This window comes from Macrosteles quadrilineatus, unplaced genomic scaffold (assembly GCF_028750875.1).
Source record: "Macrosteles quadrilineatus isolate MER2022 unplaced genomic scaffold, UCM_ALF_1.0 Scaffold_9__3_contigs__length_116548681, whole genome shotgun sequence".
Lineage (NCBI taxonomy): Eukaryota > Metazoa > Arthropoda > Insecta > Hemiptera > Cicadellidae > Macrosteles > Macrosteles quadrilineatus.
In genome coordinates, this window is record NW_026542602.1 from 90,954,279 (window position 1) to 90,979,459 (window position 25,181).

General features: G+C 31.6%; 1 protein-coding gene across 5 annotated transcripts in view; it reads left to right on the plus strand.

Annotated features, from left to right (window-relative positions):
* The window catches only part of LOC129003884 (collagen alpha-1(XVIII) chain-like), a 427,462-nt gene that overhangs the window by 198,007 nt on the left and 204,274 nt on the right, over window positions 1-25,181 (plus strand). For all 5 annotated transcript variants that reach the window (XM_054432216.1, XM_054432217.1, XM_054432220.1 and 2 more), the window contains exon 5: window positions 13,987-14,058. In XM_054432216.1, the coding sequence (XP_054288191.1) occupies window positions 13,987-14,058 (72 nt within the window). The remainder of the gene's footprint in view (window positions 1-13,986; window positions 14,059-25,181) is intronic.

Sequence of the window (25,181 nt, forward strand, 5' to 3'; positions counted from 1 at the left end):
AAGATAATGTGAATACTGTTGGTTGTAGCTTATGATAAGTGATCTAATAAGAACCATGTAAAATACAGGTCCAAAGTTGATCAATTAGCTTTTGCAATTAAAAACTATACTAAATGCAATTAAACTAGTATCATATTGTAGTTGCTTTTCTAAACCACGTTAGCTAATCAATAAAGGGTTACAGTACCTGCAGACTGCCTTGTGGGTTTTGTTAATCCAGTAGGATTACGTACGTTTCGGCAAATATATTGCCATCATCAGATCCAGAACTTGAAAATTGAAATTTATTTATTTATTTATTTCCCAACGGATTGCACCTTTTTACAAAATATGTGTGTACAATTGAGATGGCATTTGCAATATTACTAACTAGAAAAGTGATGACAATGGTAATAACAAAGTGATAATAAATAGTAATAGCAAGTAATAACAAATAGTGATAACAATAGTAATAATAAATAGTGATAACAAAAGTAATAACAACGTAATAAATAACTATAAATATTATAACAGAAGAATAAACTAAAAAGAGTATCAACAAAGAATATGAACAGCAAGTTTCAACGATGACAAGACAAATACGCAGATGTGCTGGAGTGTGGTTGCTCAAGTGATCAGGGAGACCTTCTTTTTGAACCGTAGGGGCTTCTCACCGAAGAAATCCAGTTGAGCAGCCGCCGTGCTACCAGCCTTGAGTAGTCGGCTAATTCCGCTGTTGTAAGAATAGTAGGTTGGGAGAAAGCGTCTGCTGAATATAGTCCTGGAGCGGGTGCCTCTGGGTGTGGTAATGTCGATACCACTCAGGATGTTAGGGCAATCGACAAACCCGTTAACCAGCTTGTAGAGCATGAATATGTCAGCATGATGACGTCGGAGTGACAAAGGCAGAAGATCGAAGGACTTCTCCACATCGTCAACCGGGGTAGTGCGGTAGGTAAAACCAAGTCTCGGTCCAAGCATCCGTATGAAGCGGGTTTGTATGCTCTCCAGTTGGCTGACGTGGTTCTTCTGGAAGGGAGACCAGATGATAGACCCATACTCCAGCAGCGGGCGTACCAGGGACTTGTAGAGCGTGATCAAGGTGAAGGGTGAAATGAAATTCCTTGTTGATCTGAATATGAAACCAAGCAGGGAGCTAGCTTTGGTTGTAATGTGGGCAATGTGCTCGTGAGGGTTGAGCGAAGGGTTCATTATCACTCCGAGATCTCGTACCCTGTCCACTCTCTTCAGTGAAGAACCATTGAGGACGTAGTCATATTGAACTGGGGCTGCACCACGTTTGTAGGAGATGACGACACATTTCAAGACGTTGAGCTCCATGAAGTTTTCCTTGCACCAGGCGTCGATGTTAGTGAGAGAAAGTTGGAGGCGCTCAAAGTCAGAAGCCAATGACACCGAGCCAAATACCTTAATATCATCGGCGAACATGAGAAATTTGGTGAGGATGACGTTGCCAATGTCATTCATGAACAGGTTAAACAGCAAGGGACCGAGGTGGGACCCTTGCGGGACTCCAGATAGGACACTGAATGGCGTAGAAAGGCACCCGTCGTACTTGACTACAAGGGTTCTGTTGGTCAAGTAGCTGTTTAACCACTCAAGCAGGGCCCCCCCACACCATATCCGGCAAGCTTTGCTACAAGGATGTTGTGATTGACCTTGTCAAAGGCTTTGGAGAGATCAAGGTAAACACAGTCAACTTGGAGAGCATCGCCAAAAGCGGCCATGACGTATTCTTGAAACTCCATCAGGTTTGTTACTGTTGAGCGTGAGCGCAGGAAGCCATGTTGAGAGGAGGAGATACATTTACGGAGATGAAAATAGAGGTAGTCCAAAACGATGCTCTCGTACACCTTGGCAACAGCAGAGAGAATGACAATGGGCCGATAGTTTCTGACATTTGAACGATCACCAGATTTGAAGATGGGGACGACAAAGCCACGCTTAAGGGCCGATGGGAAGATTCCAAGTGAGAGCAGGGATGTAAACCAGATAGCCAGATGAGGAGCCAAAATAGGGGCACAGTATTTAAGAACGCACGGAGGAATAGCATCAGGACCAGCTCCCTTATTAGGGTCGAGCGAGGCAAGTTTGAAATCTTGATTCCTCGACACACATGTTCACGTAGGAGTTTAAAATAATGTTGAATGTTAAAATAATGTTAAAATGTGTTCGATTTTAAACTCTGAGGTGAACATGTGTGTCGAAGACTCAAGATTTTAAATTCCAAGTTCTTGATTTGATGATAGCAATGTATTTTCCGAAACGTACGTAATCCTGCTGGATTAACAAAACCCACAAGGCAGTCTGCAGGTACTGTAACCCTTTATTGATTAAACTAGTATATGTATACATTGCAAATAATTTACCCTAGGACAAATAAAGACGTACAGTATGTTAAAATTATTTTTGGATGGTTTCCGAAAGGCGAGGAAAAGTAAACATCAATCAAATATTTAAAAATACTCTAGATACTACTTTGACCGTTCCACGAAGAGATAAATTTTAAGATCTATATTTTAGACACATTAACACGGCACCAATTAAAACTTCTCGTATCTAACAAGTTTCTCAAAATAGTTTTACCATAACAAAATATACAAAAAGTTATGACTTAAGCTATGTTCAAACGAACCATGTTTTGGATGTTTTTCTCATTACTTAGTGTTCGCATATTGTTTGTACAATATCATCATAGCTAAAAGTGTTCTTAAACTTATCTTTATTGTAAAGACCTGCATGTAATATATTTACTTGCGTTACAAAAAACTAACTGTCCCATAACTTTAAACACTAAACACCCTTTAAGAATGTGGTAGTTGGTTAAGACCGTAACAACAAAAAAAGTCTGCGAATAAGCTAAACGTGAATTTTGTCGTGTCGTCATTACATTCTAGGAGACTAGGTCCTAGCGCAAACCGTTTTAAACATTACTTCAGGCTGGGCTCAAATGATCTAATTGTTAACAGCTTTCAATCTTTAAACACGATCATCCGCTCTCCGGATTCATTCATTAGTGATAAATTTGTTTTCAAATGTGAACAAAAAATGAAATGTCGCTAGTGACAACAAAGTGAAGACTTAAGTCCCTCGTCCCTCTGTGTCTTCATTACGTCACTATGATATGACGTCACGATCACCTAAAAAATCCTAAATGACTCACCTGAGATAAATTACTTTAATTAAACTGTTGTTTGTTACAAAGAAAACAACTTTATAAAACTCAATTTTTAAAACATGCAAACCCTTGTTTGCAATTTGTTAAAAAAGAGGGATGTTAATCAATGATCCAGATTGGCCACATTATGAGTATTATTGTATTAAAACTATTTACATATAGTGAAGATTTCCATAGAAAGCTTAGCACTGCTGTGTGGGTAGAAGCAGAGTGCTTCCAATGCATTTGAAAAGTTACCAGTGTTTAAGAGGATGCGATAATACGTGATTTATACAAAGTTTCAATAAATCTTCATGTTAAAGATACAGTTATATGATCAAAATCCATACGAATGGAAAAAGGTCAAACTGTTTTAGCTTAGAATCCGCTTTTCAAAGAGTGGTTATTAGCCTACTTTATTTTAAAAGAAAATAACTAACCGTTTTATTTATATACTGTAAAGGGTGCAAGTGATCTTGATGTGATTGAAGGTGGAAGTCATAATGTAAAATGCAATACCCTTAGCATCGGCTGGTTAAGATCTCTACGTCACAAACAATTTTTTATGGATTGCACTGTTTTTCTATTTACAAACTAGTATTTATAAACTTTAAAATTAAAACCAGGAAAAGTTTCAGTAATGATAAAAAAATTGTTTATTTAAAATCTGGTTGGTTGCACCACAAAATACTTGGTATTAAAACATAAATATATTTATCGGTAATAGATTTAATAATTTTTAAAAGACATTTTTTTTTACCATATTTACACCAGAGGTTAAGTCACAAGCTCATTAAGGAACGAGGTAATCAGCAAGAGAATTATGTTGACATTCATTACTTTACATTCGCGGGGGTTAAAAATTAAAACCGCCCTTCGTGACTGGTAATAAGCCAATAATTTCCTTCATGGGTTTTCAATTTCTTTTATCTTTTATATAGAATTTCACTTCTTTATATGACTTTATTAGGTCAAAATCACCTAGTTTCCAAAGTTGTTTTATCGAGGTTCATTAACCAATGCTATTGATTTTACAAAAACATTTCTAACGTCATCACTTGTGCCTTTCATGAATAATAGATATATATAAACAAAAAAACAATTAAAGAGTTTCTTTGAAATAAAATTATTATTTTCAGTTGAAATTTTATAAAAAGCTTGTTTTTGAACTTTGGTTTTAAAATGTGCAGGGCTTAAATTCGGTATACTTTATGAAAAGCATTTTTCTATTTAATACTTAAACAATAATACTGGTATCATTCTGAACAGTAACACAAATCCTTTATACCTTCGACAGTGACAACATAACCTTTCAATAGATCAAATCTCTTAACTTCAACAATAAGGACAAGTTTGTACTTTTTGTAAAAAGTTTTATTTATTTAGGCGACGAAGAAAATCGATATAAATATGTCGTGCAAATCCATGTATTCGTAAAATTCATCTAGCCTGCATTAGTGAGACCATACACTCATTTTATCTAGTAAACAAAATGTGTACAATGATTTATGAGTAAACATTTTTTGTAATACTATATTACAGTAAACATTATTATGCCTATGCAATCATTTTAATTTTACCCCTAATTAATGCATATTCGATAGCCATAGTTTTAAAATGTACCTAAACGGATATCGGTATCTGTTGGACTAATTCGTGTTTGTAAACTCAATAGTTAGGTAACTAATTACAACTACAAACAGTTTCCATTAGAGTTGTGGTTGTAACTTAGTTATCGCACGTTGTCACTGAACTAGTTAAGCGGTTGAACTAACACAAGGTTATCTTAATGGTAGTATAAACAGGAAAGTTAATAAGTAAAAATACATTTTTATAACTGAATCAAAATACAGCTTGTATTATTGAAGACATTATTATAAAAATCACTTAAGACAATCATTATGTTGATTAGGTTTTTAAAATATACCACAGTACATTAGTTTATTATTTTTACCTACGACCGTTTTTTAAAGTAGCCATTTCAGTCCAGTTCTTAGAATTGAAAAGTTTCACTTTACAGCTGTTTACTTTCATATCCGCATAGTTTCATTTCATATCCGCATAGTTTTCTCATATCCACACAGGTAACGGACCAATGAGGTTCAAGTATTGAGAGAAAAGAATTAAAATTGTAATGCTTCGAACGTCAACTAATCAGCTGATCAGCTGATCAGTTGACCAATTTAATTGTTGATCCGACTTGTTCATGTTGATACTCGCGTATTCTTAATTAAGTTGGTGGAAGTCCAAAAATAAATGAAATATTTGCCGAATTGTACCTGATACAATATTATTTATGGTAAGAATGCTGCTAGCAATGTAATATTTAACGAAGTTTAACAAACACGTAATTACAGGAAATCAGCTGATTATACATCAAGTCGTTGCATCACTTTCAGTGGCAATGACAATACACGAAAACATAACCTCTCTAAAAAGTTATCATTAGCGATTGTTAGTAATTAAATCCAGATTGATAGTAATTAAAAAACGGTCGTAAGTAAAGTAGTGTACGCAACTCGCGTTAATAGTCTTTACGACACTCGTAGAAGTTTTTAAGGCACTCGCCAAGGCTCGTGCATTAAATTTTCTACTTGTGTCGTAAAGACTCACTTAACGCAATCGTTGCGTAAACTACTATTACCTAACTGCCGTTTTTTTAAGTGGCCGTTTCAGTTCAGTTCATAGATTTAAAAATATTCACGCAACAGCATTGTTTACTTAATTAACATCATCGTTGTTTTACTTAACAACCCGGGTAGCGGATCAATGAGGTTCAAGGATTGAGAGAGAAGTAAAACTGTAATACTTCGAACGTCAATTAATCAGCTGTTTAGACCAATTTAATTGTTGATGAGTTGTGCATTAGTGTTTCTTACAATGTAGTCGAGTAAATATAGGCACCTGAGATAGAACAAATTCCAACAAATGGTTTTTCGACGGTTTTGGTAGTAATAGGTGTAGAAAGTACCAGGAAAAAAGTCTACCAAAATCGGACAACCGGAAGTCGGGTTTTTCCAAGATGGCCGCCGTGAGGCCCTCAAATCGACAAGATGACTGCAAATTCGTCGATTTATAGTTCAGGATTGGCCGATTTCCACGAAAATTGGCAAACACATGTAGAACTATATTTCCAACCTTAAATATGAAAACTAGGCAGACAAAGTAACCCAAAGATGAATTTTCAGGGTATTATGTGCTAAAAAATAAGATTTTTTACCTCAAATATATGTTTTTCTAATATTTTGTACAAAGTTTGTTATAATTTCAAATTTATTTTTTCACCATTAGATTCAACACAAAAAACCTAACAATTTAGTATATTGAATCTTTGTTCTGCTTCAATTTGTTACAGAGATATTGAAAGTAATAACTTTAGTATGTTTTCTTGCCAAGATAGCTCAATGTTAATCTTTGTAAGCATAAATATTAATATTATTTTTCATTAAACCTATATAGATAAGACTTTTTGTTCTGCTTCATATTATCTGTTTTAATATTTTTTTTACTAAAAATTCCTTTTTTGGCAGTTGCCATTGCAGCAAACCTACGTATTCGGATCCTCAGTTTTAATCATAAAAAGAATAAGCAAAAATCAATTTTTTATTAGTCCGATAAGAATAGAATATTCCCTAAAAAATTTCAAGAAAACGATTTATGGTTTTATGTTGTAGTGTTGGGTATGTAGAGTCGGATTTTCCCAACATTGGACAAATTTTGAAAAAAAATATACCATAAGCATTTTCTATGCACAATTTTTTAAATATTGACTTGGGACCAACATCGATATTTATTGGGTGGTCAGTACTTCATTTCGATGGGAAACGTATTTTGGCCGCCATTTTGGATCCACCTTATTGGATATAATTTTTTGTCGTTGTAACGACAGTGTTGTGACACATTATTACTATATATACTAGATTTTCACGCACATTCCATTGCCGAAATCCGTTTTTAAATAATTTTTTTGTTTTTAACGTTTTGTACTTTGAAATTTTATTACGATTATTTTCCTTATCTTCAGTTAGTAGTTCGTTCTTAAATAATTAATGATGTAAGGGCTTTCATTTGAGCTATTGATCATTAAAATTGGACGAGTTAGAGACGAGATACCAATCCCCAAAAAATATTAATTTTAACTTTTTATAAATAAGTTTTTATTAAATGATTTATATCTCGGGTTCTTAATACGTCACCAAGTTCTTACTGGTCTCAAATTACTCAGTAGAGAATTAGATATTTTATTTTATTAGTCACTAAATAATATCTGACTAATTAATAAAAAATGAGTCATGCACCTTAATTTAATATTAAATTATTTGCATTTGAAATTTGTCTTTAGTTAAGTACATATATCTCCAATTCTAATAACTACCAATAAATAATCCATAACTACAGTTAAAAGTCAATACTTTGATGAATCTTTTAAGATTATAAAGGGTATTGGGAGTTATTTTTCGATTTGGGGGTAAACGTCTTAAACTAAAGACAAATCTCGAAAAAAAATTATTGTTAAATAAGACAGACCCATATTAAATTTGTCACATTTTATTTAGTGATTAAAAAAATTAACCCAAACATTTACTGAGTAATATGAAACCAGATAGAACTTGGTGGCGTATTAAGAACCCGAGATATAAATATTTTAATAAAAATGTATTTCTAAAAAGTGAAATTTAATATTTTGTTGGGGTTGGTAACTAGTCTCTAACTCGTCAGATTTTAATGATCAATAGCTCAAATGGAAGCCCTCAAATTACTAAATGTTTAAGGCTAGAACGAACTGCAAGCGTTAATATGTACTGGAGATATAAGATAAAATAATCTTAAAAAATGTTCAAAATACGAAACGTCCTTAAGAAATGTATGCAGGAGAATTTTCGTTTGAATATATCTTTAAAACGAAAAAAAAGATATTTAAAAACTCATTTTGGCAATGGAATGGGCATGAAAATCTAGTTTAAAATAATGTTTCACAACATTGCCATTACATTAAAAAAAATATTTATATCCAATATGGCCGATCCAAGATGACGGCCAAAAACACGTTCCCTATTGAAATGACACTGTCATTACATTTAAAATAATATTTATATCGGATAGGGGGATCCAAAATGACGGCCGAAAACACGTTCCCTATCGAAATGAAGAAATGACCACCCAATAAATATCGGTGGTGGTCTGAAGTCAATATCAATGAAAATGCATGTGGATTTTTTTTAATTTTTCCAATGTTGAGAAAATCCGTCATATTAAATCTTGATTAGGGGTTTTCCAGTAGACCGATTTTTGTCAATTTTTACTATGTTACTCTGCATACCCAACACTACAACATAAAACCATAAAACGTTTTCTTGCAATTTTTAAGGGAATATTCTATACTTCTCGGACTAATAAAAAAATTGATTTTTGCTCATTCTCTTTATGATTAAAAGTGATGAACCGAATACGTAGGTTTGATGCAATGGTAACTGCCAAAAAAGGAATTTTTAGTAAAAAAAATATTAAAACAGATAATATGAAGCAGAACAAAAAGTCTTATCTATATAGGTTTAATGAAAAATAATATTAATATTTATGCTTATTCTCCATAAGATTAACATTGAGTTATCTCGGAAAGAAAACATACTAAAGTTATTACTTTCAATATCTCTGTAACAAATTGAAGCAGAACAAAGATTCAATATACCAAATTGTCAGGTTTTTTGTGTTGAATCTAATGGTGAAAAAATAAATTTGAAATTATAACAAACTTTGTACAAAATATTAGAAAAACATATATTTGAGGTAAAAAATCTTATTTTTTAGCACATAATACCCTGAAAATTCATCTTTGGGTTACTTTGTCTGCCTAGTTTTCATATTTAAGGTTGGAAATATAGTTCTACATGTGTTTGCCAATTTTCATGGAAATCGGCCAATCCTGAACTATGAATCGACGAATTTGCAGTCATCTTGTCGATTTGAGGGCCTCACGGCGGCCATCTTGGAAAAACCCGACTTCCGGTTTGTCCGATTTTGGTAGACTTTTTTCCTGGTACTTTCTACACCTATTACTACCAAAAACCGTCGAAAAACCATTTGTTGGAATTTGTTCTATCTTAGAGGCTTTTTTGGGCTAAATCGACTCGTCTAATGATTCGATGCATCACTATCAGTGGCAATGTGAGATTATAAACGAAAACATAACCTTTGTTAGAAGTAATGAGTAGTGATTATTAGTAATAAAAAAACTGTCGTAGGTAAAGTCTGGGCGTAAATAGTATTAACGACACTCGTTGAAGTTTTTAAGGCACTCGCCAAGGCTCGTACCTTATTTTTTCTACTCGTGTCGTTAACACAATCTTTACACGATCCTTGCGTAAACCAAACAAAGCTATATTCGTTTTGTTTTGTAAACTACAATTTAAAAATAATGCTAAAAGTTAAAGGGTGTATAATTGCTTATAATCGATTAAAATTTAATTGTAGAAACACAGGCCTGACGGCAAATGCATTTTAAACTTGAGAAATCACAAATCTTAGGAGTAAAAGTTATGAAATACATCTGTAGATTTTAAAGGATATAAACTATTACTCTTATAAAAAGTGTGTAATAGTGTCATAGTTGTTACGTAGGTGTTGTTTGTTGTTGCTAATCAAGTTTTGAATACGTAATAACAGAAATATATGTCATAATTACAGGGACAAAACGTATTTCTATCTTAAAGCAATATGTCTACAATGGAATTAATAGCCTACCATAAATTCGGTGTGAAATTGCATTCTGAATTATATTATTAAATATGTCACAAATTATTTATCATCAAAATTGTATTGATATTCATTTTATGTTTTAAGATATCCTGAACTATCCTTTCGAAAAAGCTTGATATATTTTATAACCCTTAAGGAATTAACTCACACTCTCATTTTTAAAGCATCAATTTTCAGCAAAACCACTTACCCTTCTTATAAGTGGTATAAACATCTCCATTAGTTTCTGGTTTAATCCTTTAAGGAGATAACCGATCTTAACTAAAAGGGTTTAGGGACAAGGCAGATTTTGTCTGTTACTTAACAAAAGAAAGTCACGATTAATGGGCATTATTTTCTTTTCATTTAGTATTTTAGCGTTGAGGTTTCGTAAAACTCCTTTCTTTACGTCATATGGAATGTATAAGATAATGTTACCAACCATGTGGAAAATTAATAACAATTTGTTAGACTTTGTGGCTTTGCAACGACGTCAACAAACGATAGCATTGTGTAAATACAGGAAAAAGAACAAACTTGTATGCTAGCCCTATTTAAACTAAAAAAAAGGAGTAGAAATTAATTGAGAAAAGTTGGGGATACATGCAAATAATATGATTTTGAAAAAGAAAACAATCGATCACCAATTCTCCAATTTAGTTACGCTTGTATTATTGAAGACATTATTGAGAGAACAGTAACAATGACGCTTTTAAGTGTTTTGTCAGAAAAGGTTCGTGAGTTTAAAATATTAATAAAACTGTTTGCATCGATAAATCTCTTGTTCTTAAAAAATAAATGATAAATAGATGAACATGGTATTTCTTCATACGAATTACACATGAGTTAATCTCTTCTCTACCACATCATTATTCAAACGGATGTTTCCCAGGGAATGTACTTGAGTAAAGTAAATTGTGAACATTTATCATTGTGTTGAGAAGGAAAAACTGCTCTTGTCAACAAGAAAGTGTAGTGTGTTATGGAATTAAGACATCGTATCCATCTCAGTGTCTCTAGATGCTGGAATCAATCAAAATGTCGCAACTGTTTCTCGCTGACATTCTTGGGTTTTTCCTGTTTTACTTTCATGTAAGGCCTGAGTTTGAATTTTCTCCACGGCAAAGCTTTACTTGGTTAATAATATTTTTTTATATGGGTATAGTGTTAAATAAATTTTAATGAATAGTTAATGATTTCTAATTGCATTTGTTTCGATGACGATAATAAATCTTATAAATAAATCGTTAAATTATTTTTATTTATTTTATAACACGTATTCAAATTAAAATAAATGAAAATGTGTAGCGTTAAAGGTTGACATTTGGGTAAAGATCAATATGAAATATAATTTAGTTGTCGAAAAGCTGCATCCAATTATAAAGATGGAACAGGTGCCCTTATGACCCAACATTGTTTTCATAGTAAAACACTGCATTACTTGGTAAACAATTAGGTTTACACCCTCATCAGCAGTGATTAAGTGAGATTTCTGGACTGTTAAATTCAGTTGGTACTTACGAAAGAATTAACCTTTCCAAGACCTTCGTAAGCTGTTAATGGAGTCTTAATGACAAGATTTCCCGAGAAAAGAAAGCCTTAAAGAGTAAACTAATTAATTTTTGAAGTAAAGCATAAAGTCACGAACTTTTAATGCAACGTGAAATACTGCTTTAGTAAAATATATATTGTTCAACCTTTATTTTACAATACCATTTAAACAAAAATAGATTTTAACCAACGCCTCAACAGTATCAACAAATCCATCGGTCACTTTAAAAAATACGTCTATTTAATAAGTTAAGAGATAGGCTTTCTGTTTATATAAATGAAATGGAATGGTTAACAGCAATTCAATCGAAAAATATTTTTTAGGATCGCTCTTAATTAATTGACACTTTTAAATACTACATAGAATAGTTTTTCTGCAGATTAGTTCAACCAACTAAATAAATATACTTAGAGAAAGATTTCTGCTTTGTTGCCATTTGTTTAAAAATAATTAATTCTTAAATAATTTCTGACAAGATTATAATTAATGAAAAAAACTAATTAAAAGATGACATGATGTTGAAAAAGGATTATGTCAAAAATTTATATGAAGATCTAAAGTTTCGATTAGTACTTATTTGTAATGTATAAAGTAAATGAACTCATTGTATGTTCGTGAGTTTTTGGTAAAGGGTATAATTCGAGCTGGTAAACTCTTAATTGAGTTTTTAATCACAAACTCTCCACCAAAAAGACAGTCTTTACGAGTAAATCGTCCTAAACATTAAGGCCTTTTTGTAATTGTCCTCAAATTAGAATAGAAGTATGAAAAGACTGACGGTAAAAAAATAAAGGTATTATGCTACAATACTACTGAAGGTTATGAAATGGAATATAAAATGACAACAAGCTTTTCTGCCCCATCCTACTTTTTTTTGTAGGTCATTTGTGGAATTATAGTAAAGGTTGTTTAGAGCTTGGTTCACTTAAGTGCTCAATAACAACATTAGTGATCGTTGCCTCCTTAGAGAGTCATGGCTCTTAGTGCATACAAAATACATTAAAGCGTATTCAATCTGGGTCAATGATGATGACTGTTGATTAATAAATTTACTAAGGTACATTTTGCATAAAATACACTAAAAAATAACGAGGAACCTACCTGGTATAGGGGAAGGGTGCGGGAATAAAGTTTACAAGGTCCCGGGTTTAAATTTTGCCAATTAACAATTTATTTAATTGTTAATTAATTAATTGCTTAATCTAGTAGCAGCCATTATACTTTCATTTGTCTTTATATCTAGACCCCTTTCTTAATGTAATGCATCTACTGTATTTAAAAATTAGGGTTGGTTTTGACACCAATTATAAAGTTATTCAACACATTGATCGATCATAAAATTTTTGAAATTTATTCTAAATAAAAAAAACTATGTGTATATTAACACCCTAAAAATAGTAATATAATATTATATCTTTCTTTCATCGCCTGTGTAGCCTCTCATTTATTAAAATAGCGATTCCCATACATATTAGTGAGTAAAGAAGATTTTTTTTTTTTTTAATATCTTTGTAACCTGAGTGGTTTTGAGATTTCTTGGAAGCATCTGCCGTCTCGACAATGCTTATCTATACTTATTTAATACGCAAGCAGTTTTTTTGTGACAATTACTCCTCCGAAACTACTGAACCGATTGACATGTTTTTTGTGTCATTGGAAAGAGCGTAACGTGAAGTTGTGCAGGAAACTTTCTTTTTAGGGAAATAATTATAGATTGAGGCCCTGGGGCCCTTTAAAGTTTCGTATTTCTCCATAAGATTAACATGGGGAAAGAATTGTTATGAAACTCCAGCTGTTGTCAGAAATTAAAAGTGAGAAGAAGAACATATGTTAAATGTAAACCGTCAATAAGTTTGTTACTGTCTTATAACACTAAAAAACAAGATCAGCTTTTGAAATATGATAAGATATTTGCAAACAATTTTGATTGTATCGATCTGTTATGTACATCTTGAGTATTTTCATAATCTTTGAGTCGAATATTTTAAAGTCATCAGAAATTATGTCTGTTATTCGTTTTAACATAACGTCTGTAATACTTGGCAATTGCTCGAATTCGAGCAACCAGTACACTAGTTTAATTTAAATAGTCGTATTTCCATTTCATAGCTCTTTCAACTTGAATCCGTGCATCTCTAGCTAAGATTTTCATTGTTTTTTATACAAAGATCACGTCGTGTGTAAGGTCTATAAAAACTCAAATTCAATACAAAATCAATAATTGAGAGTGGTCTGGTAGCAGACTTTTTACAGTACTGACCTGAAATTTAAGGATTACTGATTCGGTTTCAATCGAGATTGAATTTAATCCCAGATGTCATTAGGTCACAATACCAGCTGTAGACTCTTTACCAACGAAACAAGTTTGAAAATTATAAAAATTGTTTATCTTCTTTAAGTTTGGAATACTTAAATAATTTGAAAATAATTAAACCCATAATACTAATGCACACAATTAAACCTCTAAAAATTCATTTTTGGCGTAAATATTAACGGGTTATTTTAGATTATTTTTATATTAATAAAAATGATGGCGTTGCAGGGATCCATACAAGAACTGAAAATCTACGGATCACCAGGCCTGGCGGAGCTGCAGTGTGAAAACACATTCAAGGTTAGTACAGTTCTTTAGTACAACATCATGTAAAACGCATATTTAGGCCTACTGCAAGTATGTTAACAGCTGGCTCTGGATTGAAAAATCTAATCGCTTCTGGTTCGTCTTAAGCTTGAACCGACGATATTTCCTTATTCACGAATATAAAACCACTAATTTACTCAGGTGTGGTAAAATAAACTTAAATAACGCTAAAAACAAAACACACTAGGCTCAACGGTTTGTTGGATACAAAACAACTCTAACTAATAAACTACACTTTTGAGGCCATTGTAATACTGAATCTCAAACCTTTCTTTTATTTAGACGAATTATTTATTGAACGGTTAAAAATAAATTGTTGTTGACGGGAAGAGCAGCAAGGATAAGAAAGTTGCCCTTGATTTTGCCAACTTTAAAGAGCTGTGTCAACTAATTATAACTGACAGTTGTTATGCTTGCTTTCCCCTGTGAAATTTATAAACGGAAAATAAAATAATATGAATGATTTCTGCATGAAAAGTTGCAATACTATTTTTCAAGTAAAAAACTTATACCGTTATAAAAATTACAGATGTTTTATGTTAGTTTTTGTAAATCACACATACGATTCAAACAGCCATTTCGTGAAAGGATAAGTACAAGCTGTAATGCTATTGGTTTGAGTGTGAGTCTTTTATTATGACAACTACAACGGTTTATTTTAATTTACTTACCTATGTAAACTTGAGGGACCTGTATAGCTAAGATACAGTGGAAACAGGAGAACACTGTTGTTTAGTGTATAACGATTGTTAGTAATTGTTTTATTTGTATCAGCCAGTACAACTTAATGCGCACACTTTTCCACGATTCTTCTTATTACTATATTAAATATAAAAATTATATTTTCCATATAATAGGGCTAAGAGTTGAGCAACGTAGACAATTTTTCCAAAACGGAACAAGAATGCAAAAGCTGGTTTCAAAGTTTGTTGGAATACGAGATAAAACTATTTGAATTCTAAAAAGTTCTTACAGAAAAGTGGTGTTGATGATGCGGAAAACGAGCGAATAAACTTTCTGAACTTTGAAAAATTAAACCTACTTTTAGATCAAGGGTTTGGATACCAAAATGTGTATTATAGCAACTCTAATTCTCGTAGTCTTCATGTTAGTGGAAAAATTTTACTATTTAGGCTTCAACTGCAACTGTTGTCTCCTTTTGTAGGCATATACATTTGTGTATCAAGTTAATTTTTTTATTGTAAAATTGGTGAAATAAGAAAAACATAATCAGAATAATGCAGATATTTGCCGTAATGTTAAGTTAGTAATGTGTTGGACTTTTTGTTCTATCTTACTTGTCTTAAAAGTTGATGACGAATATCAAAACAACTGATTGACACTTGGTTATTCTTCAATTTTGATTGTTACCTTAGCTGTCGTGTCGATTTGGATCTGTTCGTTTTAACAAAATAAAAATAAAATTTTTGTAAACTTTCTCCTTTGTCTATTGAACTTCGCTTCCACTTTTAGAAGAGAAGTAGTAAAGTACGTAGCTTGTAGGTTAATATTAAAGATAAATATAATTAAGTTTTCACCATACACTTTCAAGTTGCTATTTATGCAGGGGAGCAATGACAAAGACAAAGCATTTGGTATTACATGGTACTAAAAAAATATCAATTGATCAACGAAACTCTTTAACATTTTTTAAATCCAATTTGCTTTCTATTTACGTGCCCGTTTTCAAGCGAGTATAATTGCTTTCAAGCCTTTTGAAAGGAAAGCGCACGCCAAGCCAAAGTAAGGACCGCGTACTCGTGTGGAAATAGGTTATTGATGAGGAGGAAGCTGACAGAAGGAAGTTTGGAAACCGAGCATTTGCATTTACTTTGTAGCCTGATCGATTTCCCAATGCCAACGACTGGTATCAATATATATTTAGGTTTCAACACTATACCTAAACATGTTGTTTCATTGGTACGGATAATGACAATATTACGTAGGATAGCTTTTGACAATCCGTGTAAGCTTGTTACATTTCAATAAATGCCTTTATGCTAATTTGTGTTAGATATCACTCAAAAAACGTACAACACAATTAAAAAATAAAAGTAAGTAAACGGCAATAAAATGTGCCCACAACTACAGCGTGTGGACATATTAGATAGCTTATGTTTTGTTTAAATACAGTTTCTAATAGTTTTCAATATATAATTGTTGTTCTGTTTGATTTTGTTTTAGTTTCTTGGGTAATATAACAATATAAATATTTGGGACACTATACATAACTTAACCATCACCTTAGAGTTTGGAGCATTCACAAGCCATTTTACTAAGTTTTATATCCTTCACGAAGTAGATAAAGGACTTTAAAGACTCACCAGAGACCGAAAATAGCATTTTGTTCACGTTTACTGACTTATGTCTACAATTGATCTTTGGAATGTCCCTCCCATTCCGAATGATAAACTTTCACATGATGGCCTTTAGCCAGCGTTCCTATTGTTAACATTTTTATCAAAGAATTATTGTTATCGTAAGAAAAATATTCATTACAATGAATTTATAATTAAAAATCTATTTGGGCCTTGAACATTCTTCTAGGTCAGAGTCTTAATTATAACTGTATTTTATCTCATAAGGGACTATGCTGCCTGTGTAGCATAAAACTGATAAAAAAATAAAAACCGCTTATAAATGTTGATAATTTTAAGTTGGCCCGTAATCAAACATCCAATAGAATATTTTCATATACGAATTACTCTACCGAATTCTACCTAATTTAATTGCTAATCCCGATAAAAAAATCAGTTACATTGTTATAATAATTAGGAATATTAATGACCAGTCAGATTAATAACTTTTTACTTAAGATCCAAAAAAGTATAACGAGTTTTTTTGTAAAGTGCCCTTTGAAGATGTGTACAAACTGATCAACTTGAGTGTTTTCAATTAATCGAACATCCAAGCTTTAAACAATATTGTTATCAAAGGGTAAATACCAAATCTGATTGGATCAAAATTTAAAGCCCGGTTCAAAAGGTGATCCATAGTTAATTGGCAATTAGAAGTAATAAATCGCCACTGCTGCCAACTTGTCAAAGAGCGAGTCAAACGTAAAACTGGCTTCAGTCTACTTGTTGCAATATCTTTCTAAAGGCCACTGTGTGACTACGATATTCAGTACTTTAATTTTAATTAATGATGTTTAGCATCAAAGAAACATTGCTTGACTAACAGAATCAAAGAAACGTGCATACATTGCTTGACTAACAGCTTATTTTCATCATCTAAATCCTTAATTATCTACCTAACTTAAAGCTACACCTACGATTTTAGTTCTCTATTTAGCACATAACACATAGAGTTAGTAGTTAATTTATGCTTCAAATGTGCGTATTTGAAATCACTCATAATATGGTGTTTAGTTAATCTGGCAATAAGTAGGTTTGATTTAAGCTGGTTTTATTATATTCAGTCCAAATTCCACCAACTGCTAATTTTGTAATATGGAGAAATACATACATAATATTATGTTATTGTAATTTCTTAAGCATGGTTACGAAAAATCATTTTACCTACGACCGTTTTTTTTAAAGTAGCCGTTTCAGTCCAGTTCTTAGAATTGAAAAGTTTCACTTTACAGCTGTTTACTTTCATATCCGCATAGTTTCATTTCATATCCGCATAGTTTTCTCATATCCACACAGGTAACGGACCAATGAGGTTCAAGTATTGAGAGAAAAGAATTAAAATTGTAATGCTTCGAACGTCAACTAATCAGCTGATCAGCTGATCAGTTGACCAATTTAATTGTTGATCCGACTTGTTCATGTTGACACTCGCGTATTCTTAATTAAGTTGGTGGAAGTCCAAAAATAAATGAAATATTTGCCGAATTGTACCTGATACAATATTATTTATGGTAAGAATGCTGCTAGCAATGTAATATTTAACGAAGTTTAACAAACACGTAATTACAGGAAATCAGCTGATTATACAACAAGTCGTTGCATCACTTTCAGTGGCAATGACAATACACGAAAACATAACCTCTCTAAAAAGTTATCATTAGTGATGGTTAGTAATTAAATCCAGATTGATAGTAATTAAAAACGGTCGTAGGTAAAGTAGTGTACGCAACTCGCGTTAATAGTCTTTACGACACTCGTAGAAGTTTTTAAGGCACTCGCCAAGGCTCGTGCCTTAAATTTTCTACTCGTGTCGTAAAGACTCACTTAACGCAATCGTTGCGTAAACTACTATAACATCATTAATATTCTGGATTACTAGGTGTATCACTATAGTATACAGAGAAGATTAAATTTTGGGCTGCACTTTTGGAAGGAATACAGGTATTAGTTGTGGAAAACACCTAAAAGAATCTTAAAAAATATTATATAAGTGTAACAAATGCTTATAAAATTGGCGTTTGGATTGAAGAAACATAGTTAACGTTAACACATGCAGTAGAAGAAAATACCAACATGACATCTATTAAAACCTCCTCTATATTACAGGTTTTAAAACTACGGTGTCTTTCAATTCCGTAGTGCACTTTTTATTTTATTTTATTTTATTTTTTGTGATTAGTAACTTACTACTAATCACACAGTTCATATGACAAATGCCACAGAAACTGTTTGATCTATATTAAAACCATTAAGCTTATAAAAAATGTTCAAGCTTATTCAAATGTTTGAGGACAGTTTCGTATCGAGATTTCAAATTAAAAACAAACTTCTTCTAGAGAGTAAACTGAGAATGATTTTTGATATATTTTAATTACATGTATAAATTAATTCACACTATTTCTTAAGTTTATGGCTGCATTTGTTTTGTACTTTTAAGTCTATTGGTTATGTCCATCGATGTCTAAAGTACATACATTCTATAAGTAATTTTAGACCAGTCAAAATATATAAATTAATGACCCAACCTCCGAAATAATCCAAAAGTCTGAACTTTGCACACATATGCAGACATATGTCTAGGTAACTGGGAAGATTGTACCAAAAATCGCCATTAATATATGAGGCGAGCTCTAGTTGCAATTAGCTAAAACAATTGACTTTAATTTTGTTCATTATATTATCATCAACAGGGCCCAATATTTTGTTTTTGACTAAAATCTCGAGAACCCTTTTTGGAGCTAAAAGTTATCAATACTAAATGAAAGATTATTAAATTTCAAACAAAAAAGATATTTACACTTTTATTTTATTCCTAATGGTTACCAAGTTATAGGGTGCTAAAATATGGGTTTTATTTTCTCAAACTGTCTGTACTTTAGTTTGCACCATTGTTTGCACCCCGACAGTTTGAGAAAAAACGCCATATTTATAACTCGGTAACCATAAGAATAAAATAAAGGTGTAGATGTCACTTTTGTTGTCATTTTTGTTGCATTTTTGATGTCATTGTTGTTGTCAACAATTGTTGTTATTGTTGTTGACATTTTAAGATCTTTCATTTCGTATATACCACTTTTAACTCCAACCAACAGTTCTAGAGATTCTAGAAAAAAAAAGTAACCCTTTTTCGCTAATTGCGACTAAAGCTCGCCTCATAGGGACTCTTCCATAGGTACCTAGAAATAAATGTGCAAAGATTCAAAACTGTCGGAGTTTTCTGAGGTTAAACCTTTTTTTGACTGGTCTATTTAACGAAATATGGTTAAGTTACAGCTAATATTAATTGAAATGAACATAAACAGTTACTTATGGTTATAAAAACAGATGTTTAGTAATGTATGTTTATAATTATAGCAAAATACTTATATTATAAACTTAAGAATTACCTGCAGAAGTAGGCAAGCAACAACTTGTCTTTTTGGTTCTGTTGCAGCTACAATTTATTATGATAGAGACTTTACAAAAACACAAGTACCATTGGATATAAGAAACACCGGGCATTTGTAGTTAATATATGTAGTATAAAGCCAAACATGCTTAGGCATTTGCACGTTCCGTATATAAATAATTCATAAATATTTTGTACTAGTCATTTATGAATTTTTGTAATTTATAAATCAGCTACTAGCATAAAATAGTTTCATTATTATTTAAAAAATATCCCATACAGATTTAAAGGGTAACACTGAAAAATTGTATTATTTAACTGTAATTTTAAAGTGAATCCATTAATCCATTCAAAACTTCCATGTCTTAGTTCTTACTTAAGAAATATGGTCTTGTACATTATAAAACTGTCTTTGGAACTGCTTCAAGTTTCAGAACTTGCCAAGACAAAGACGATTTAAAGGGATTTATTTACTTTGTTAAAAGCAATAATTCTCTTAAAGACCAGGCTTTACACTTTGTTTATCTTTTTAGAACCTTTATCTCACTAATATATACATGAATTAATAATAATAAGTCAATAAGTCATTTATTAGGCCAACATATACATTCATTAGCCAAGTAAAATGAAATAAGTTTTCTCCGTACATTATGTGAATCATGCAGTTTTTCGCTTTTTAAAGTTGTATAGCTTAAGAAAGCCGAAACGAGTCTTACCTCAATTTATGTCTATCTGTCTGTCATTGTGTCTGTGACACAATGTCTATTATTTCCGAACATGTTTTGTTAGAAAATCCAAAACCAAGTAATATTAAATATTTGTGAGAAAAAACAAATTGATTTAGTTAATCGCAAGTCCGATAGTTTATAACTGTAATTTAAATAAAAAAAAAACTGGGTACCATCCTGGCCTAGAAACCGTAGATTACTTTACTTGAATTTTGATAACCAGGGAAAGAGAACGCATTTGTTTTAAAAGGGCTGACAACTCATAAGTTTTTAACAATTAATTGTCACTAATAGCCAAAATTCTGTGTTTTGATGGTATTTGTGTCAATTAAAAATCAAAACTGCAGTAGGTGGTCACGGATATTGCTGCGATCTCGGTTGATATTTACGATGTTGTGCACGTTTGCTGCTAAAATCGCTTATCCGATGTGTCGATTTCAGGTCGACCTACCACTGGTGCCCCACCATCGCTAGGCTGTACCGCCAATAAGCCTATTATACCCCACCAATGCGATTGTTGGTATCTTCATCATATAGCTGTAATATTTAGACTGAATGATAACGCAAAAATTATTAATTAAAATAAATTTGCCACGGCTTGTTAAAAGTTTACTTTAGAGCACACAAAACTTACACACCGAGTGTCCCCAAGATGTTGTAGGAAAGTTTAGTTACAATATTGACCAATTAAACTAACAAGCCTAATGGAAACTAACAGCCTTGTACAAACGAAACTGGTTTTTATTATTTTACATAATAATAGAGGAAATTCTCGAAGAACGCTGAATCGTCGTACGTTTGTATTATGCTTAAGGTCTTAGATATTAATGTAAAAAGTTAAGTATTTAAAATAATTGTAGCCTTTTACTAAAAAAAAAAAAATAATAATACTGCCATTTTAACAGAGGTTTTGTAAAACCCGTCAAGCTTAGAACTAATCTAGTCTATGGATAAATAAAACCAGCACTACTATGATTAAAACATTAGTCCTTTGATACAGGATAAGCAACTTTCTCATTATTTTGAATTTATTAACATTGTTGGATTTAAATAAATTCGTATTGTATCATATTTTCTCATATTAATGTAAAAGTAGGACATGATTAATATTTACATGTATAACATCACGATATTTCTTTCTTTTAACTACATTAGATGAGTTGAAAATTACCCAGGTAAAAATATGAAAAAATAAGGATTAATTTAGTTAAACTAATTAAAATTTAAAACTATTTAAGTACAATGTTAATAGTAAAAAAATTATATTTAACTAATTATTTTACTAGTTATGGCTATTTAGTTAAGTCTTTTCAAAAGTCAGCAACTATTTAACGATATTAATTGTCAAGGCAGTATGAAAACGTGTTGTTGTTCTGATAAGTCATTTACCAATAGGTAAAAATAGCTGTGTGCGTAAACAATTTATGAGAGGATAATGTTAATCCCTTTCCCAGACTATTTTGCCCAAAAAGGAAATAAGCCATATTAAACTTTGAATTACCTAACCTTCATGCCACAACAGCTGTAGTATAAAATATCTAGTTTGATGAGGAAGTATTGGTTTTCTCTGTAAATTTCGTCAGTAAATCAATCTTATCCCAAGAGAAACACAACTATTGGTTCAGAGGAACAATGGGTAGTTAATAACACTTGTGGTCAAAGGTTCGGAGTTAGTTGTTCAGAATTGTACAAGTTCTCTTGAACTTGGATCTTACGTTTATTTCCATTCTAGTGTTGTTCTGAGAAATCGATCTAAACTTGGAGTAGGCTCGGTAACATTATTATGTAACGGCCTAAATATTTTGTATTACTAAAAATTTTTTCAATTTTAAACGAAAACTATAGCATACACTGTCATCTGGTGGAACACTCTGTAATCATCAAGAATAGAATGCCAAGGAGAATATTAAAACTACTGAACATTGATGACCTTTTGTATCACAATGACTGAACTGATTTTAATGTAATTCGACGCTGGATTTAATTTTCTTTAGGAAAGTATATTAACATATTTTTTGTGGTATGCACTGTTTTTGCGATATAAGCGAAATCGGCCTAGTTTGTTGCCTACCATACACTTAGCTCACTTCAGAATCCGTCGCAAACTCATTTTTTAGCTTATTTAGGATCTCCAGATCAGATTAAAACGATTTCCAGCTTTCCCTTAACTTTTAGGAGCTACAGCTCTTTTTTGGGCTAATTTGCTTGGGCTAATAAGGAACATTCTATCAAATAAATAAAGTTTTTAAGTTCAATTTTATAAAGTTATTGTACAAAGAAATTTGTCTTTGCAAGACCGATTTCAGAGAAATCTATTTTGTCTAATATAACATCCATTTATTTAATTAATTGAAAATTTCAAAATGAATAACTAATAACATTACATTTAATTCACAAAGTCGAGTAAAATATAAATCGGAAAATGTGTCAAAGGCAACACGTCGGTAAAGGATAACGGGATTATAGACTTAGCAGCAGAATTTCCAACCGACAGTTTGAATGTATTGTTTGGTCGTTATTTTATCTGGTGTGTTTTTTGTTTGTAAGATTCTCAAATAATAGTGTTACTTGTGTTAGTAACATAATGTATATCTTTTTAATAAAAGAGTATGAAAACAGATACTTACTGAAACAAATGTAATAAAAATCTAAACATGAAAATTTAGTTTAAACCAACCGAAAATCTATTAAAATATATAAAATTAAAACCTAAAAATACATGCAAGTAAAACAAAACACCATGTAGAGTACTATGGTACACTAAATGGGATGAAATAATGGCAAATGTATATATTACGAATCAGCATCGTACGTTTTCATTAAATTACCTGAAAAAAAAACAAAAAGATATACGTCTAATAACACCAGTAAAAGTGTTTTTAGACGTATATCTTTTTGTTTTTTTTTTTTTCATTTAAACTGAATTAAAGCTGAACATTTGAAAATAAACTGATCTTTGTTTTACCTTTTGAATAATCTCATACGTCCCATGTTATTTTACTTGATGCCTCAAGATATTGAGGCAGATGAAATAATTAATCTTAATTTTATTTTTGAATATACAGTTTTCATAAAAAGTTTGTTTAGAGTGCTAATTTTGATACGTTTTACTTTATGGTGAGAAATTTGTATATACTTTTTACACAATATAGTTCTGTTGTACAGTAACGCCATTAAAGAAGTACAGCAATGGTGTATTTTTACAACGGTATCAGTAATTGTATTATGTAAATACCGGAAAATATGTGTACAATTGTATTTTATATCAAGTATTTAAAGAAGAAAATAAAGTATTACTACCATAATTTTAAAGTACTAAAATGTTTGTTTAGCAACACATTTTACTTTATAATATACCTTAAAGGCATACCATAAAGGCATTACAACTCTACTTAGGTGATACTGTATTTCAATAAGCTGCTTAGCAATTTAACACGTGGGAATGTATTCTGTAGTGATTCTAACAGTCCTTAATGCCTACGTAATACCTTTTCCTATCGGAATAAATCACTGTGACCGTGTGTAACACTGGGTGTTCTCAAAGTTTTAAGCTATCAAATGGATATATTATTTCGCGTTTACTATGCAAAGTTTACTTACAAGACGAATAAGTTTCTTATAAAAACTTAATTTACACTTTTATCAATGTTATTAATGTTATCGATGTTGGTGGTGCCTCGTAATTAATGCGCAATATACATCTAATAAATGTCGTAAATGTCCATGATGTGTTTTATTTATTTCCAGATATCTCTTTAAATAATTTCTTATTTTCAGTTTTCAATTTACGTGTAAAGACCATCAAACGTATTGTCTCGGTCAATATTTAGAAAATTGAAGCACCGAAGCTGTGGCACGAGAACCATGACTTTGATATATCCAGTCGATTGTCCAAATCCGGCTTAGGTGTTCGACAGCGTTTGAATAATCGGATAAACTTGTTGAACTCAAAGAATTAAGCCTTCGCGATCAGCAAACAATTTGTAATTGACGTTAATTAATATCCTTCCTTTACATCCCACGGCGCTGGGCTCTAGCCTTGAGCCGTTTTACGCATTACTTCAGCCCGTAGGTTTAAAGGGGATGCAACTTAACTTCTTAGCTAAACCATTATTAATAGGCTGGACTTCAACAAGGTTTCAAATAAATATCGATTTTTATAGTTGCAATACTTATAATCGATTAGATTAGCTTTGCTGGTGTAACAACCTATTAAAAATGATTTTCAATAAATGTGTTAATTTTTTCAGTTACATTTTAATTGACTGTTCCATTGAATAATTGAATCCATCATATAACTGGCGTTGAATGAAACAGGAGTTCTAGTGAGAAAGTAGCACTCAATATCACTAACTTTACACAGTTGAATTAATATTATTATCGTTTGTCAGGATTGAAATCCCGAACAACCTTGAAAATATTAAAGAGACGATTTGTATCGTTTCAGCTTCAAAATTTGTATAAACATTTTTCTAGTAAAATATACATTTCTTATTCACTAAAAATAGCTTTATGGGACTTTTATATTTTAAATAAACATACTATTTGTTCAGCTATCCGTTGGTTGGATTTGAAAATGCTGAAATGGCACATTTGTCAATATATATGAAGTATATAGAAGTA